Source organism: Lithobates pipiens, unplaced genomic scaffold, assembly GCF_037356315.1.
Source record: "Lithobates pipiens isolate NorthernLeopardFrog02 unplaced genomic scaffold, aLitPip1_a1.2 Scaffold_27, whole genome shotgun sequence".
Lineage (NCBI taxonomy): Eukaryota > Metazoa > Chordata > Amphibia > Anura > Ranidae > Lithobates > Lithobates pipiens.
Window position 1 is genome coordinate 105,029,815 of NW_027507788.1, and position 19,520 is coordinate 105,049,334.

General features: G+C 39.9%; 1 protein-coding gene across 1 annotated transcript in view; it reads left to right on the forward strand.

Moving 5' to 3' along the window:
- The window catches only part of LOC143932974 (vomeronasal type-2 receptor 26-like), a 54,911-nt gene extending 36,620 nt beyond the window's left edge, over window positions 1–18,291 (forward strand). Inside the window, exons 3-5 of the mRNA XM_077455899.1 lie at window positions 8,667–8,891; window positions 11,201–11,324; window positions 13,328–18,291. Of these exons, the coding sequence (XP_077312025.1) occupies window positions 8,667–8,891; window positions 11,201–11,324; window positions 13,328–14,253 (1,275 nt within the window). The 3' untranslated portion in view covers window positions 14,254–18,291. The remainder of the gene's footprint in view (window positions 1–8,666; window positions 8,892–11,200; window positions 11,325–13,327) is intronic.
- Window positions 18,292–19,520: the final 1,229 nt, after the last annotated feature.

The window sequence follows — 19,520 nt, forward strand, 5'->3', positions numbered from 1 at the left end:
GGAGTGCATAGGCAAAATTTGAAATTTTACCGGCGATATATAGACGATATCGTATTGGTATGGGGAGGCACGGTAGAACAACTACAAGACTTTTTTGAAGAAATTAATGACAATATATACCATATCAAATTCACAGGAAAGTTTAACACCCAGACTGTAGATTATTTGGACCTCCAAATTTACAAACATGAAGGAAATCTTGGCACCCGAACCTTCTTCAAGACCACGGATCGCAATGGGTATATTCCCACAAATAGCTGCCACCATTCCAGGTGGCTAGGGAATATACCCAAAGGCCAGCTTCTACGGCTATATAGGAACTGTAGCAAAACAGATGATTTTGACGAGCAGGCGGAAATCGTCATCGAAAGGTTTAGAAAAAAAGGATATAAAGAAAAAAATCTCCGTAAATTAAAAAATGAAGTAAAACATATGGACAGGAAAAAATTAATTGAAGGCAAGAAAGTAAAACCAAAACAAAACCTCCATAACATTGCATTCCTCACAGGGTATAATAGACAACATAAAGATGTGGAACGTATTATTAAAAAACACTGGCCGATTCTACAAGCAGACAGCTCACTCCAGGCCATGTTGCCGAACAAACCACGGTTCATCTACAGGAGGGCTCCAACACTCCGAAACAAATTAGTAAAGAATGTGGTGGACCCACCAAAACAAATAAGAATCTCTGAGACCTTAAAAGGATTCTATAAATGCGGAAATTGCCTTCCATGTAGAAATAGTAAAAAAACTGAAAAAAGAAAACGAGTTTTAAATCCACCTCTAATGGAAAAGAATATAAAATCAGGGAATTGATTACTTGTAGCAGCTCACACGTTACTTACGTCATTGAATGTCCTTGCCACAAGCAATATGTGGGAAGGACCACCAGGGAGTTAAAAGTCAGGATAAGGGAACACATTGCAAATATCAAAAAAGGCTTCCAGAAACACAGCGTTTCCAAACACTTTAGGGATTTCCATAATCGGGATCCTGGACAAATGACTTTCTACGGAATAGACAAAATAAGAGGCCACTGGAGAGGAGAAGACAAAACGATCAAAATATCCAGGAACGAAACTAAATGGATTTTTAATTTAGATACCCTCCAGCCAAGGGGAATGAACATAGAACTAGACCTCAATTGCTTCTTAACTAACTTTTAACAATTAACTGATCGCCCCAGCATTGGATAATGCTGGACGAATATTCCGCAGTCGAATGTTACCTATACACACACATATTATAGGATCCCGACAAGACCTAACCACATATATAGTAGCCTATTCTACACCTCATGGCCCAACCTTTCTTGGGTTCAGGTCGAATGTTATCCATTCAAAATACGTTAGAGATGTCTGAACTACAATAAGACCCCCTTCTTTTAAAATTATCCAAAAGTTCCCCTGAACGTAATATACAGTTACAATATCACAACCACCTATAGGACGATGCTAGTTAGATCTCCTTAGCACCTCCATATAGAGTTTTATTTTAAATTAATGTCTCCCCAAACAACTTTCCTCTGGAATAATTCCCTCTTTTATTAGTATGTACAAAAGATTTTTTAAATACATAAAAACCTTTTCATGTAATTTTTATAATTTTTATAATTCATATAATTTTTATAAATTCTCATGTGTTTTCTCTAATATTAATGTGTACCCCCCTGCTTACATATGAATTTTTTTATATAAGTATTTTTTATATAAGTATTTTTTATATAAGTATTTTTTATATTTTTTGTATTTTTTATATATGCGAAATCTACATGTATTTATATGCATATATTTATTTATTTACTGTATTTTTAGTGTTATTCCCAGACAAGAAAAAACTAATTATAAACATCCGGTCAAATGGGAAATGACTAAGGAATGTCATCTAAATTGAGTGTGGCTCATAGGTAGGCTGCAGTGCTCCAAGACTAATTATGCCTATTACATCGGTTTTTCTTAAGGGCGCTAGGGGGCAAAATTGCTTTTATCCCTAGCAAAGAAAGGGCATCCCATATCCAAAATGGCGCTGTTAGTTCAGCGCAGGCGTAGTGGAGCACTACACCCTATTTAAGCAATAAGGTGCACCAATATGGCCGCTCCAGAGGACGTCGTAGTGACGAAACGCGTAGGGCGTGGCCACGTTGTGTGCACTCGTTTGAGACGAACGGAGTTTTTACTATACGCATATGCTTTTAATACAAAATGTGAGTAGATTTTAAATTTAATAAACGAACGATTTGGTTAAGAACGTATTACACTATGGATATGTCTTTCCTTATACATTAACGTTGGATATTACACGGACGGAACAACGAAGCTTCACCCAGTGCACCTGCAGCAGCCAGAGAGCGACACAGTGGCTTACATTGTGAAGGTTCATCTAGCCCCACGAGGGCATTAACTCTGGTGAGAGCATTTATATACCATAGCACAGAGTGGCGCACCGGGGATGAAGTTTTCTAAGTGAAAGTCCACACTATTTGCACAAGTGAATCAAATACCCCCCATTGATTTTTTGTAATCATTACAACAATAATCCGAAGAGGCAGCACTATCAAGCCAAATATTAATTTTGGACTTATATTGGACTCAGAAGCGTCTTCATGCGATTATTGGTTGAAAACATTGTTGATCTGCACATTTAACGCCTTTATGCGGTTTTTTGGTTGAATGATTTCTGATCCTTGGTTGCTCTGATCTGTAGTTGTCTTTTTGCACAATTTTTTGCACATGTTTGCACAATCTGTTTTCAACTAATATATCATCGAATACTAATAACAATTTCACCTTTTTGCACATTTAATGAATGTTTTTAATAACTTGATACGCACAGGACAACTAACACTCATTTGTTGTTTTATTATAATGAAATGTGAATGTTGATTTCACATTATTTACACATTATCTACACATAGTTTGCTTTGGACAAAATTGCTTTAGGATATCTTTGCACGGTAGCACTAACAGTTTTTTCTTTTCTCTTCCCTTTTTTATATATAAAAAACAAACACTAGGGCTTGATAAGTTAATTCATTTTATCACTGATAGGGTTTAGCGCCATACCTTTTTTATTTTTTATTTCACATTTCATTTCCCTCTCCTCCCCAACAAGGAAGTGAGGGCTTCAGGCACAGGCAGCTCTAACCCAGCATATTTCTTTTCCTTCTTTTAATTTTACCACATATTCCTATCACAGCGGAGATTTGTTTGTCCATAGCGCGACTTTATTTATTCATTTATCTATACCAAGATACAGTTCGCAATGACCAACAAATGCGAACTGACTACACGCACTGATAATCAGATACGCGCCGACAAGCACAAACTGAAGAGCAGTAACGATCTGAAGCACAAATCTGAAAAGCGTCTCAGAATCGTCGCAGAAGGAGCCCAAAGGGTGCCGCACGTGGTGCTGAACCTCCCTTTTCTAGTCCCGTCGTACGTGGTTTACATCAGCGCGTTCTTGTCGACCGAGAATTCCTGCAACTTTGTCCAACCATGTGAATGCAACACCGCTTCCGGACTAAATCCGTCAGAATTTATCTGACGAATTTTGTGGTCGGAATGTCCGACCATATGTACAAGGGCTTAGAGATGGGAAGTGAGATTGAATCCATCTAATGAGGATACAGATAGCAGTAAAAACTTGCAGTGACTCTAACCCCACACCACACAGTACTGTACATACTAGATAAAAATAATAAATAAATACAATGTAAACAGGTGTTTGCTTTAACATATTATTTGTTAAATATGTCTATAGCTGGTTGTGGTTTATCAAATGTATCACCTTCCATTAATGTCTAGGACAGATATAACCTTTACCTGACCTTGATCGTTAATGCCTTGTGACTTTTGGGGAAACCGAGTATTGCACTGTGCTCAGTACTAATCCTCATTCCCTACACCCAGTTTGTCACACCTCATTATGCTCACAGTTTTGTCATAGCATTCCAATCTCTTTGCTGAGGTTTACATGCACATCTGCAAAGAAGTACCATGGCAGCTCCAATTTCTGTACATATAGTGGTTGCAATTTATAAGGCCTGGTTTCATACCTATGCAATATGCTTTTGATCTGTTTCTGTTTTAGCACATGTGTTTTTCACAATTTTTTTTTTGCTTTTTTTTGGCCAATTTCTTGTTGGGCAGATTTAAAAAATGCAAAACGCACCAAAAACGCATAAAAAAACGCACTTCATGCTTTTTTGTATTCTGTCTCCACTGAAATCTAGTAAACCAAAAATGCACTGTTTGCATTTAAAATAGTCCCTGACCCTTTCCAATTATGCAGCGGCTGAAAAAAGCATAGATGTAAATGTGTCCTATAGGAAACCATGTTAAATGAACTGTTGTGTGTTTCTGTAAAGAGCAAAAAGCACCAAAAAATGCATAGGGGTGAAAAAGGCCTAAAATAGCCCCCAGTGCTTGTCTGTACTGTGCTTCTAATAATAGGTTTCCATTATTGTGCTCAGGGCCAGATTAAGAGCATCATGTGCTTGGTGCTGTGGATTTTGGTGGACCTTTTACTGGGCACCCTTCTCTTTTCCAAGAGCCTGTGCTGGCATGCGCCCAAACTCAAAAGGGCACAGCCACACAGACATAACACTAGGGAAGCCTGGCATTTGATTTTCCACATGCACTTTGAGCTGAAAGAGTGCAGCTGTGCAGGCCTAACACTATGGAAGCCCCAGACTTCTGTAAGAGCCCTGCATTGACATGCCCCAGGCTTCTGTTAGGACTGCTCATGCAGTGCCCATTATCAATCCCCTCACCCTGCCCAGGCGGTGCATGTGGAATGCAGGGCCCGTCAAGGGAGATCTGTTCCCATGGGCCCATTGCTTTCCATTGGCAGTCTGCCCCTACGTTAATCCAGCCCTGATTGTGCTTACACCATAACATTCTCGCATACAACTGGCAGAGAGATATCATCTGCAGCGTTAGTACACATTTGCTTCTCATGAACAGGCAGCTTTTGCGCCAACTCTTCCCTCGCCCTCTTTCTTTTCCTGTACTATTGTGATGGTGTTAACTGTATCACTGCATGAGGTTTTTGGCACATACTATAGGTATTCAATTAATAATTGCACTGCTGATTGATACCTTATTAGTGTCTGTGTGCCCATTTCTGTAACTCTCTTGAGATTCGCTGTAGCCATAGGCGTGTGCACAAGGTGTTCCAGATGTACCTGGGCACACCCTAATCACCCCGTGCTTTACTAGTTCCCCCTGCTTCCTGGAACTCCCTGTCTTCTCCATGCAGTGCTGCCAGCTTCCCTCCTCTCCTCTCCTCTCCCACCAGCTGCTATGGGGAATGCTTCAGAATGGAGAGCAAGGGAAGGGGCCAGTAAATGAAATATTTCATTTACTGGCCCATTCTTTTTCTGAAAGAACACAGTGAGTGATCTGTAGTGATCGCTCCTGTGTTCATTCTTAACTAAAGCATAGTAAACTCAGCACAGAGCACTTCCCATTTCTTCACCATCCAGTGCAGCTGAGGCTGCAGAGAAAGGGACTGGGGAATCTCTGTCCTCAGTCCCTTTCTCTATTTCAAAAGTGAGACCAAAGGGGTCTGTTTAGACCCTTGATATTTCACCAAAGCCCCTCAATAGGGCTCCTAAAAAAATTGTAAACAAATTATAGAAAATATTGTAAAAAATCATTTTAAAAAAAGTTGTAAAAATAATGAACAAATAATAACGATAATAATAATAATAAAAAATAAAAAAACGACTCCACTGTTCTGCTGATATTCAAGTATGGGTGTTTGTGCTTCTGGGGTGAACACACCTTCAGGCAATGCAATAGGCTGCGCACACCAATGACTGTAGCTGACAAATATACTGTACCTTCCTTAGTGCAAGGTTCCATTTTGTACAGTATTCTTTAGGAACGTGTACATATGCTTAGCTTCCAATAATTTCTAATGTGTTTTAGGTTATGCGCCTTTCCATTTTATAGCAGTTCATTCTCTCTGCAGCACCATTTAATTCTGGATTTAATAGTAGAATTCCCTGCTTCCTCAGACATGCCTGCACCACTTGTGTACTCTATGCCATTATCTGTATTTTAGACATTTTGCCAATTGTGTTGCTAACTTTGACAGGATATTGCACATTTTATTTGGAATTTCATCCATGCTGTGTACATGCACAATATACCTTGGGTAGTCATCAATGAATACAGGAAAATACCTTTTCTTTCTTGGAATCTGAACTTTCATATGACCTCATAGATCTTAGTGAATTAAGTTCAGGAGCAGTCAGGCTCTGCTGTTATTTTTGGGAAAATATCTTCTGACCATTTTTCCTCTTATGCAACTGGTCAACTTCATTAATTAACTGCTTGGGTCATTTTATGCCACTGACATGCGTATCTCTAGCTACCTTCTTAAAGTTATAATAAAGTCTCAGTTTTTCTTCTTTAAAAGTAACAAACATGTCATACCTGCTCTGTGTAGTGGTTTTGCACAGAGCACCCCCAATCTTTCTCTTCTCGGATCCCCCAGCCGGTGCTCCTGGCCCCTCCCTCCTGTCAAGTGCCCCCACAACAAGCAGCTTGCTATGGGGGCACCCGAGCCGCAGCTCCCTGTGTCCATTCAGACACGGAGCCGTAGTTTGGCCCAGCCCCCTCTGTCTCCTCATTGGCTCAATGACTTTGATTGACAGCAGTGGGAGCCAATGATGCCATGCTGCCATCTCAGCCAATGAGGAGGGAAAGTCCCGGTCAGCCGAGTCTCTCCTGCAACATCGCTGGATCGAGATGGGCTCAGGTAAGTATTAGGGCTGCATTAAGTTAAAAAAACTTTTAACTTTATAACCACTTTAAGTTTCAGGTTTCCTGTGTCCAAGATGATAGTGCCAGGTTTAAGTACATTTAAATATGTTTTCCTCTTTGACAGTGTTAGGCCTTGTTCACATCATGGTGCAGAGATGTCAGTCTTACTGCATGTGTTCTACAAGGGCACCAAAAAAACAATTGTTCTCTATGTGCCTTGTTCACACCAAAATGTGCAGCTTTTTTTGCGCAGGAATTTGCAATGTGTATGCAATTTTCTGCAGGTGAAAAAAATTATTGGTGTGAACAGGGCACATAACTAACGCGCATGAAAACTGATGTCAACGTGCATGAAACAGAGTTTCACTCTGCAAGTGAAATCTGCACGGTTTTCCCTTTAGTTCTCATCAGTTTTCATGCACATATGCTGTGAACAAGCCCTTAACCACATTACTGCACTTCAGCTAATACAAGTCTACTGTGATTTTTCCTATAGCTAGGATGTGGCTTCCTTTTCTGTTAATACAACTGTGACCTCTGAATGTCACTACATTTCCTTGCTTGGTGAGCTTCTTCACTGACAATAAGTTACTTAGGAGAATAGGAACATATAGAGTACATCATTGACAGGTTTTTTCTGGTGACTGTTTGGGATAGAGGGCAGTGTAGATAACCTTTCCCTATTCCTTCTGGGATCAAATACTGTATATTTGCCACACCAGGTGGAAAATGATGAGGCACTCTCTTTGGAATAAAAGGCGCATTCAGCATCCAATGCATCTTTTATTACTTCTCTAAGAACTCTTGCACAGGGCCTTACATTATTGCGTATAGCTGTACAGAGTAAAATACACCTGAATATGTACCCAACCATCGCCAGTCCTGTCTGCATGCACACACACATGGGCCTATTAACATTTATTCACAAAATGGCTGAACAAAATTAGTCATAGTACCCCCTACTTATTCACAAAATAGAAATGTTGGTAGTAAATAAACACATCATTTTTTATTATTATTGTGCAGAGTGCCCAATTCAGATCTTTACCGGACCTTCATCTAGGATAAAGGTCTGGTATAGATGAATGGAATCCCCAGCTGCTTTGTTTATACACAGAATGAAGCAGTCAGGTGCCCTCCATGCCATTTGTTTGATCATCTGTGTACAATTTGATCATCATTTATGCCCAGGGATAGAGTTCTTTAATCTTCTGATCTATTCTGTACACTTATCTGTGGAATGGTTTGGTCTGGGCTCTTGTGTACACTTCTATGCACACTCTTATCAGCAGCATCTTTATTTTACACTTCTAGGTCTAGTAGTTCTGGTTTGTCAGATTAGCAACTTAAAATTTTAAATCAAAGGACAGTTGGTAGCCATTATACTGTATAGGCTTTCTGACCTTTCACTTTGTTGGATACTGTTTTGCTGTAACTCTGAGTTGCATCTGTATCAGCAGTAGTGGTACTTCGCTGGTAGCTGGACACATAACCTTTTAGAAAGCTGCTGCAGATATAATTTATCTGTCAAGATGGAGCTGGACACATGGCTGAGTCTTTACTGGAAAAGAACTTGAACACAGAGACAGGAAATTACATCATGACCACACAGCTCCATTAGAAAGAACATTATAATATTCAAGCATTGAACAAAACACTAGCGCCTAGTGGCAGAACCAGTAATCACAGTATGATATATAAAATATTTTCTTCATCTCTGTCTGTATAAATATAATGCTATCTATCTATCTATCTGTAAATGTTTGTACTTGAATCTTAATTGAATGGGGGTCCCATAGCTCTTTTCTCAAAGGACCTCTTTGGTTACTTTGTCCACCACTGGATCTAATGTGTATATGTTTTGTCTCAATACTATTACTTTTCTAGCTAAATAAATACCTCGACAATGTTACATTTAAAACATCATCGGGTGAGAATTTTCAGTTTGAGAACAGAGCACCTGCAGGCCAATATGAAATAATGAACTGGTTCATCACTCCCAATGGAACTATTCAATATAGACAAATTGGAAGCTACACAAGTATTTCACCTCCAGGAAAACAATTTTCTATCAATGAAAAGCTCATCCAATGGCATAAAATATTTAAAGAGGTAAATCCCCTTACACTTGTTATAACTGCTGAATTTGACCAACCTCTTGTCACAGCTAGGAATGAGGTTCAGATTTGCACAACCACAAACTCGTAGTGGATTCCTGAAATTCCAGTTTATCCAAATAGTGACATTTTGTCCAAATTAACAATCCATAATGCATGCATTGCACAGCCAGCAGACACAGAAGGACCAAAAATTGAACCATAGCTAAGACATTGGTGTTTTAATTTCCTTGGGGGTATATGTTTTTATGTTGCTAGGGCCTTTTCTAAGTTTGGGGTGCTCAAAGTGCTCCTGTTCTTAAAGCTTATATTTGTGGCACTCTGTTGCATTGCCTGAAAGAAAAAAAACTAAGTGCAAAAACACTAAGTTATAGATCTGGGATGGGATGCCATTCATAAAGATTGATGAAGTTCTCTTTGGCATCATCCCAACCAAAAATATAGAAAATACCCAACACAAGAGCAATGGGACTTTAATTATGCCTTTAAGAACTGAGCGGACACTAAGATTTATATAAAACATTATACATGTTAATAAATTACCTATTTAAAAACAAAAACACGTCATTAGGCATACCATGCAACATAGAGTAACAAAGTAAAACTGATACAGAACTTGAGTTCAGTTGATCAATTGTTGCATAGTAAGTTGGTCTACATGTTTCATGGGAGCCCATGCTTCTTCAGGACCATGTAACATGAATATCATTTATAGCTCTGACTACATATATCTAAAATGAGAGGAAAAAAAAGACCATGAACTTATCATAGAAAGTATACAAAATAATATATATTTATCTATATATATATATATACATATATATATATATATATATATATATATATATATATATATATATATATATATATATATATATATACATAAAGGGGTCAAGTCCTGGGGAAAAAAGATCCACTCCCCCACCAAAAAAATGTAAAAATGATACGCTCATATGCACGAACTTGGTATTTTTCATCCAATTTTCATATTGTGTGTATGAAGATTAACTGTTAGTACATAAAAAGAACAATCCTCAATAAACATAAATTAAACTTTGCCAGGTATTGTGCTCAGCTTACCACCCCAAACTGATGTTCCACCCTCAGCTCACCTCTCTCCCTGCATGTCCTGTGAGCAGAATAGCTGATCTACCCGTCAGCTAGACCTAGACCTGATCTACCCATCAGCTAGATGTGATTGACAGGTAGATCGAAGCGGAAGCTGTCATGGGGCCCACTACTGGCAGTGCCTGCATGGTTAGGTGTGCGGCACTTACTATTGCGAGCTGTGTCGGCAGCTGCTGGTGTAGCACCTGACACACAGCTCGCATACTTCAAAGTCTTGCAGGACACGGCTGCTAACGGGAACTGAGTTCCTGTTGTGGAAAAAGTACAGGAACTCCGTTCCCATGCATTCCCGCAGGACTTGAGCCCTATATATATATATATATATATATATATATATATAAAATATATTTAGTTTTTTATTAATTTTGTATGTTTTCTATGATGAGTTTATTGTCTTTTTTCTCTCATGTTAGATATATGTAGTCAGAGCTATATATGATATTCATGTTACATGGTCCTAAAGAAGCATGGGCTCCCACGAAACACGCAGATCAACTTACTATGCAACCATTGATCAACTGAACTAACTGAACTCAAGCTCTGTATCAGTTTTACTTTGTAACTCTATGTTGTATGATATACCTAATGATGTGTTTTTGTTTTTAAATATGTAATTTAATCAAATTTTGTATAATCATTTATATAAATCCTAGTGTCCGCTCAGTTCTTAAAGGCATATTTAAAGTCCAGTTGCTCTTGTGTTTGGTTTTTCCTATAAGTGCAAAAACAGTGTGCACCTAGACCACCTCACATTATATCAAACTCCCCCGTTCCCTTAGTAAAATAAAAATTAGACAGACAGGTTAGGCCTGTTCTCCCTGATTAAAACTGTCCTGCTCCTGGCCAATTTTTAAACAGCTGATTTGTACAGCTCTGCCACACAACACAGCCCTGCCAGACAGGCAGTAGACCTGATTTTTACATGTGAACAATGGTGGCACCGGCCATTGATTTGTACAGAGTATAAATCTGACAGCCGCTACTCATAGCAGTTAGAGTGTGTAGGCAGCGTTTAGTACCGCTGGCAAGTGAGATAATGTACATGTCACAGAAGTGAGCTGGTGGTAGGAACCCTGTTCTTTTCCTCAGATCCTCAGAATGAATAATGATGTGCTTATCACAAAGTGAGCTACGTTTGTCTCATGTAATGATTACCTGTGCTCATTTCCTCCCTAGGTACCTCGTTCTGTATGCAGTAACAGCTGTCTTCCAGGATACAGAAAAGCTCTCCAAAAGTCCCAGCAAAAATGTTGCTATGACTGCGTTCTGTGTTCAGAGGGGGAGATATCTAACAGAACAGGTAAACATCATCACTCATACATGATTTGTGCTGAAACCTTAGTAGTGACTCCGTCTACATATCAACTTTGCATAATTTTTAAAATGCATTAAAGTTTTTAAAGTATGTTAATATGAGAACACTCAAGTTTGTAAGATCTATTACTTAGTTACTCCTAAGACCATTTTGCTCTTGAGGGAAACGTGGTTCAACCTCCACATACAGAAAGACATCTTTACACTAAAGCTGTATACACACTCTATGAACTACAACCAGTTTCCTGAGGAACCTGTCAAAATTTACCACATGGGCCTGTCGACCTCAACCCACCTGGCATCCTTTAATTGAAAAATCGTAAGAGCCAGGAGAAACTCATCCAATCAGATACACATGCTGTTCAGTTATTCTTATGCCGCGTACATATAATCATAAATTCGGCCAGCAAAAGACTGATGAGAGCTTTTCATCGGAAAATGCGACCGTGTGTATGCTCCATCGGAATTTAGCTGGCTGAATTCCTGCCAGCAAAAATTTGAGAACATGTTCTCAATTTTTCAGACGGAAAAACTTTCGATCAGAAATTCTGATTGTGTGTATGCAATTCTGACGCATAAAAACTCACGCATGCTCAGATTAAACTACAAGATGGGAGATATTGGCTAGGCTACTGGCTATTGAACTTCCCTTTTATAGTCCTGTTGTACGTGTTGTATGTCACCATGTTCTTGGCGGTCGGAATATGGTGTGACCGTGTGTATGCAAGACAGCTTGAGCGAAATCCACTCGGAATTCCATCGGGAAAACCATCGAAGCTTTTTCTGATCAAAATTCCGATTGTGTGTACGCGGCATTACAGCCAGTGGTTGCGGTTGTCACAATACAATAGCAACAGCAGGAGATTCTTCCATCCGTATAGTGTGGGTGGGAGATTCTTTTAGATTATTTTTGTTTCACCCATAGGCTGAACAAAAATAGTTTATATGTGCATTCCCACATCAAATGCTGTAAAAATATAGGTGCCTTCCATAAGAGCTGGCTATAGCCAAATAAAGCCAAATGTGCTTCTAAATGCACAAAATATAAATGACTATTAATATCTATAAAGAATTGCATTTTAGGATTTTAATTGTGTCTGATTGCCTATGGAAATCAGGAAGGAATTTTTCCACTGTTAGAGAAAGTTGAACTTCCTTTTTTTAGGGGATTATGCCTTTTCTTGCATTGGCTGTAGGTTTAGGGCCTATCCACTTGTACGGGCAGCTGTGCATTGTGGTAGGCATTAATGTACATTGATTCATAGTAAATAATGCCAATGCTCCACAATGTATGGCCATGTGGTGTAGGTGTACTGCATTGCATTGTGCAAGTTTATTGGGGGTGCCTTTCAAAATAAATGGCACTGCTGCACACATGTTGCCATGTACTGGGATATCAACACCCATTAACACCTATTACAGCATTACTGGATGTTACTGTTACATTGTAGATTTGAAGGGGCCCTTAGACTTGTGAGGATGCAAAGCGTTTTTACATATTTATTTTGTTTTTGGTTGATCTCCATGGGCATGTATCTTTTTAGATGGTAAGCTCTAACGAGCAGGGCCCTCTATTTCCTCCTGTATTGAATTGTATTGTAACTGTACTGTTTTCTCTAATGTTGTAAAGTGCTGTGCAAACTGTTGGCGCTATATAAATCCTGTAAAATAATAATAATCTTTTTTTTTAACTGAATAACTATGGAATCTGCACAAGCCTCTCCTTTTGGAAATGTTCAAATTAGTTCATGGAGATGTTACTAGACCGGCCACCGCTGCTCCTAACTGCATGTCAAATGCCCTCAAAAGAGCAATCCACTATGGAACACTCTTTAGAGAGCAACGGTCATATAAATGAGCCTTTAATGTGATAGATTATGTGATTTTAGGTGCACTATGTATTTGATTTTTTTTAAATGACAGGGTAACTTTAATGCAGCTACATATTTTATAATACTTATTTATTATTAGATCTCTTTTATCTTGTAGATATGGAAAACTGCATCAAGTGTACTGAGCATCAGTGGTCTAATGAGAGAAGAGACAAGTGCATCCCCAGAACCATAGACTTTCTCTCCTATGAAGATGCTTTGGGAATTGCATTATCTATCCTTGCTGTTCTGCTTTCAGCCCTCACTGTAACAATTCTGTCTATATTTATCAAACACAAAGAAACTCCCATAGTGAAAGCCAACAACAGGGACCTTAGTTACATCCTTCTCCTCTCTCTCACTTTGTCCTTCCTCTGTTCTCTATTATTTATTGGACGCCCCCAGACCATTACTTGTTTCTTCCGCCAGGCAGCTTTTGGCATTATATTTGCCATTGCTGTATCCTCGGTTTTGGCTAAAACCATAACTGTTGTCATCGCTTTCAATGCCACAAAGCCTGGCAGCGAATCAAGAAAATGGATTAAGGCCCGGGTATCAACATACTTAGTATGCATTTGTGCAATGGGTGAGATCCTAATATGTTTTGTATGGTTTTTGTGCAATCCACCCTTTCCAGAGTTTGATACATCAGAAAGATCGCTAAGGATGACACTTCAATGTAACGAAGGGTCTTCTATTGCCTTTTACTTTCTTATAGGGTATATAGGTATTCTGGCTGTTTTTAGCTTTATAGTTGCCTTTCTTGCCAGAAAGCTACCCAATACATTTAATGAGGCAACACATATTACCTTCAGTATGCTGGTCTTCTGCAGCGTTTGGCTGTCTTTTTTCCCTGCATATCTAAGCACAAAAGGTAAGTACATGGTAGCCGTTGAAATATTTGCCATGCTGGCTTCCGGTGGTGGATTACTGTGTTGTATATTCCTCCCTAAGTGTTATATTATTATGATACGGCCAGAATTAAACTGTAAAGAACAGCTGATTGGAAAAAAATCCATTAAGTATAATGTTGAAAGTAACTAATTGATATAAAATGGTTGCATCAAGAAGAATAGGAAAGGTGATTTGTGACTTTTATCTGACAGTAGATGTCAGTGTAATTCCAGAAGAGAATAAGTAGTTCAGAGCAAATGTAACCGGAACAGCAAATGGTGAATCATGGCGTTTGTAATCTAAAGGTTTCTTTCCCTAAACTGTTGTCACTTACCTTTCTATAGAGAGTGCTAAACACATCTGTGACTTACCTTTCCCCTCTTGTGCATTATGTTATTACTGGAAACAGAGAATACGTTTGATGACCCTACAGAGAAAAACAAACAGCTGAGATCTGAGCCTTAAAGATGAACTCAAGCCTAGCTTCTAATCTTGCATAGATGTACAGACTCTTCTTTCCTGTATTTAAAATGCTAATTCAGATTTTACAGCTTGCCGTGAGCTTCTCACAGTGTGCATTAGAATCTGCACCTCATTCCCTGGCTGGAAGATGTTGAGCATTAGCCAGCATGTTTCTCCCCAGCTTAACTGTCCCCTTCTTCTATTGGAGTTCCATTCTGTCAACCATGAAGTTTCATCACATATGGGCATTACCTAGGGTGGTCTGCATGCAAATACAGCATGCAAAGGAATTCCACTCTTACAGACTGATAGTGACCCATTAAGATGTTTTAATATTTGCATACCCCTCCCAAAAGACAGCTTACTGTTTGTTTAAAGGCTGAGAGCACTTGAGAAGAATACTAAGGCAGGGTGCTGTGATATTTATAGGAAACTATGTACAGCACACTGCTGGTCCTCCCACTAGTCATAATCTGCTTAAATGATAAAGAGAAGTGCAAAGACATAGTATAAATGTCATTAGCATGTTGACGATAGGGGAAAGAAGAAACCAGGGAAGGCAATATATACAGACAGACTAAACTTCAGCTTTAAAAAATATTGTAAGGGGTTGATTTGCTAAAATCCAAAAGAACGCTCACTTCCCAAGGGAAAGGCACTTTGCAAAGAAATTTCTCTAGAGCTAAGTGAATTTGTTGCAATTGCACTCTGCAAAGAATACCCAACCACACACAAGAAAAAAAACAACATTTTTTACTTGTACATGATTGAATGATGAAAGTCAGTAGAAATTCAACCTCATGCACTAAGCCCTGTGGGACATCCCTTCCCTTGCAAAGTGGACAGTCTATTAACCTTTAGTAAATCAAACCCTAATGTCCCTTTCACACGGGCTGTCCGATCAGGTCCACCTGTCAGTTTTTCAGGCGGACCTGATTGGACCTTCCAGTCTCTTCTATGGAGCGTTGGATATCAGCAGACAATGGAGCGAAGCAAAACCAGTGTGGAACGTGGCCGGAAATGACATCCCCAGAACAGAAAACAGCCAGACTAAGCAGGCAGAGAGTAGGCTATGCATTCCGAACTCCAGCTCCTTCTACAGGCCAGGTGATGTAATTTCCGGCCATGTTCCACGCTGGTTTTGCTTCCTGGTGGCCACAGGACCCTTCATCTATCCCTGTAAATCCCCAGGAATGATACAGAACCCCCAAAAAAAGCTGAGGCATGGCATCCCCCCTTCCCCTGGTTTTGACGAACCTTTTACATTATTTATATTATAATCCTGTAAGTGATTTTTAATCCTTGTGCAGTAAAAGAATGTTTTAACCTCTACACTTAGGTGGCGCTTCCCTTTTCTTCCCCCTTCTTGTCTTGATACAAAGCTGGCTATACTCTGAGGATAGCTGCCGCCACCCATCTCTCTTATATGCACGTATATATGTGTATATATTCGCTATGTACTAACGGACGCCATATGGACTATTTGGTGATTGAACTCCTTATTACCCTTGATTTACCCTTTAGATTCAGCTCTCATTTTGCACCAGGAAACACTGCCAGTTGACATGTCCGCTGACACCCGTCGCCCATCCCATCCGATCCTGTCTGCCAAAAACAGATGGATAGTGGCCCTATTCCCAAATCCGTCCAGTAGATCTGATGACAATGGAAGGAAATGGACAGGCGGTCCGTTTCCATCTGATTGCCCCATAGAGGAGAGTGGACTGTGTCCGTGTCCGCTCTGTATTGCTCAGCAGGGATCAGCGGAGAGATCCCCCGCTAGGCAAGCGGATTCTGCTTAGTGATGGCGCCCGTGCAAAAGGGGCCCAAGAGTGGTTTTCTTGTCCACCACACTACCTGTAGTGCTTACCCCTGGAAGGGCCAATGGACATGACTCAGGTCTCCCTTAGGACCCTTTCACACATGAAGACTGTTCAGTTCATCAGTTCAGTAATGTTTTTTCAAAGAAAAAAATGATGAAGTTTACATCAGTTTCTCATAAGTTTCTCATAAGTATTCATCAGTTTTTAAATAACTTTTTATACATCCACTACCAATGCAAAAACAGGTTAAGAAATTGACTGTTGACATCATTTTTTTGCCCATTCCGTTTTTTTAACAGAAGAAAAATAGGGTTTTGATCTGTTCAAAAAGCAGATGTTGACGGAAGCGGATGTAAACTGATGTAAATAGATAACCATCCATTTACATCTGTTTTTCCATAAAGATGCATTGCTGTCCATTTATCATCCATCAACGGATGGATGAAAAACAGACAAACGGTTCATATGTGTGAAAGAAGCTTCCAGGCGCAATCACCAGTTCCAAGCACACTGACTAACGCAGGCTAGGGGAGTTTTTGTAGATTTATTGCAGGGCTTCAAACAGCAGAGAGGGGTGAGGGTGCAGGATGCGGTAAAGCGGATACAGAAGAACACTCTCTTAAACACAAATCCTCTAGCAGCAGCCTTTGTTGGAGGTAGAGGGGATATCCAGTTATTCTGAGACTCTTTATGAGCAGTCCCAGTCCTTGCAGGTATTCAAACTCTAAAGCACATGCACACCTGGAGTCTTAAGGAAGGATCCTGAAGTCCACAGATAGCTTTTGCCCACACAATTCTTCTTTGTTAAAAGGTTCCCTCTTTAGGCCAACTTCCACAGGCTATGCAAATATATTTCAATACAGATTCCTTCAGGCCCTGAGCCAAGCACATATTGAGGGTTAACATCAGCTCTTCAAATCATAGGCTACATCCTAGGGGCAACAGCCCCAAGAGAAAGACCCTCTGAGCAAGTCTCACAAATATTTGTCTTCTTCCCCAGCCACCTTCTGGGTGGCCCTTCCAAGGACTAGCAGAAACAAGATAAATATTCATAACGTCAGTGGCTTGCCATTCTACTCTATCTCTGGAAGCTTCCTTCAGAGGCACACATGAGCAATCAACCGCCAAGCTTAATGAAACTTGATCAGACCTAGAAAACAGGTTGCTGCTCCACTGACTACAGCAGAGCCAAAAACCTAAATTTAGCTTAATTAGGGCAGGGTGCTACATACTCTTTAACCACTTGATGACCAGCTCACATGCCTATACATCGGCAAAGTGGCTCATTGCTGCAAATCGCCGTATGGGTACGTCGGATCCTTTAGGAGCCATAGCAGGCACGGGGGACCCGATGTGCGTGGCCGACAGGCGCGATAACTGCCGGCCACCTGCGATCGTGGGCACGAGAGCCAGAATGGGGATTTGTGTATGTAAACACTCAAATCCCTGTTCTGACAGGAGAGACAGATCTGATGTTCCTAGTAATTACGAACAGGGATATGTCTCCTCTTCCAGTTAGTCCCATCCCTCCACAGTTAGAAACACACACGAGGGAACACATTTAACCCCTTGATCTCCCCCTAGTGTTAACTCCTTCCCTACCAGTGATATTTACATAGTAATCAGTGAATTTTTATAGCACTGATCACTGTATAGATGTTAATGGTCTCAAAAGTTTCAAAAGTGTCGGATCTGTCCGCCGCAATGTCGCAGTCCCACTAAAAATCGCAGATCACTGTCATTACACATAAAAAGCCATAAAAATTATATAAATCTATCCTCTATTTTGTAGATGCGATAACTTTCGTGCAAACCAATCAATATACTCTTATTGTGATTTTTTTTCAACCAAAAATATGTAGAGGAATATATTGGCCTAAATTAGTTTTATGAAAAAAAAAAAAATTGGCATATTTATTATAGCAAAAATTAAAAAAAATTGTTTATTTTTTCAAAATTTTCGCTCTTTTTTTTGTTTATAGCGCAAAAAATAAAAACCGCAGAGGTGATCAAATACCACCAAAAGAAAGCTCTATTTGTGTGCAAAAGAAGAATTTTTTTTTTGGTACAGCGTCGCACGACCACGCAATTTTCAGTTAACCACAATTTACCCCCTTCCTGACCAGAGCACTTTTTGCGATTTGGTACTGCGTCAATTTAACTAACAATTGCACGGCCGTGCGACGTAGCTCCCAAACAAAATTGACATCCTTTTTTTCCCACAAATAGAGCTTTCTTTTGGTGGTATTTGATCACCTCTGTGGTTTTTATTTTTTGCACTATAAGGCTGGGTTCACACCGCTGCGGGGGGAGAACCGGATGTGATTCGCACAGCAAATCACATCCGATCTCCGTAGCGCTGCGAGTTCAGCCATACAGATAGTATGGCTGAACTCGCAGCGGTCCCGCAGCAAACTCGCACGGGACCCTTTTTTGGGTCCGCAACGGAATCGGATCGCATGGGGGTTCACACCATGCGATCCGATTCCTGTGCGAGTCAGCAGATCGCACTGCGATATGCCGACGGATCTGGGGGTGCCATTAACATAACATTGACACCCCCAGCCGTCCGCATAGGGCAGTGTGAACTGCCGGCGGGAGGTGTGCGATGCGGGAAAACGCCGCGGATTCGCGGCGTTCCCGCATCGCAGCAATGTGAACCCGGCCTTAACAAAGAAAAAGCGACGATTATGAAAAAAATTCATTATTTTTTACTTTTTGCTATAATAAATACCCTCAAAAAATATATTAAAAAAAACATTTTTTTCCTCAGTTTAGGTCAATACATATTCATCTACATATTTTTGGTAAAAAAAATGTAATAAGCGTTTATTGATTGGTTTGCGCAAAAGTTATAGCGTCTACAAAATAGTGGATAGTTTATGGCATTTTTATTAATAATTTTTTTTTACTAGTAATAGCGGCGATCAGCTATTTTTATCATGGCTGTGACATTATGGCAGACACATCAGACACTTTTGGTGCTATTTTGGGACCATTCACATTTATACAGCAATCAGTGCGATTAAAAATGCACTGATTACTGTGGAAATGTGACTGGCAGTGAAGGGGTTAACACTAGATGGCACTGCAGGGGTTGAGTGTGTCCTAGAGAGTGATTCTAACTGTGGG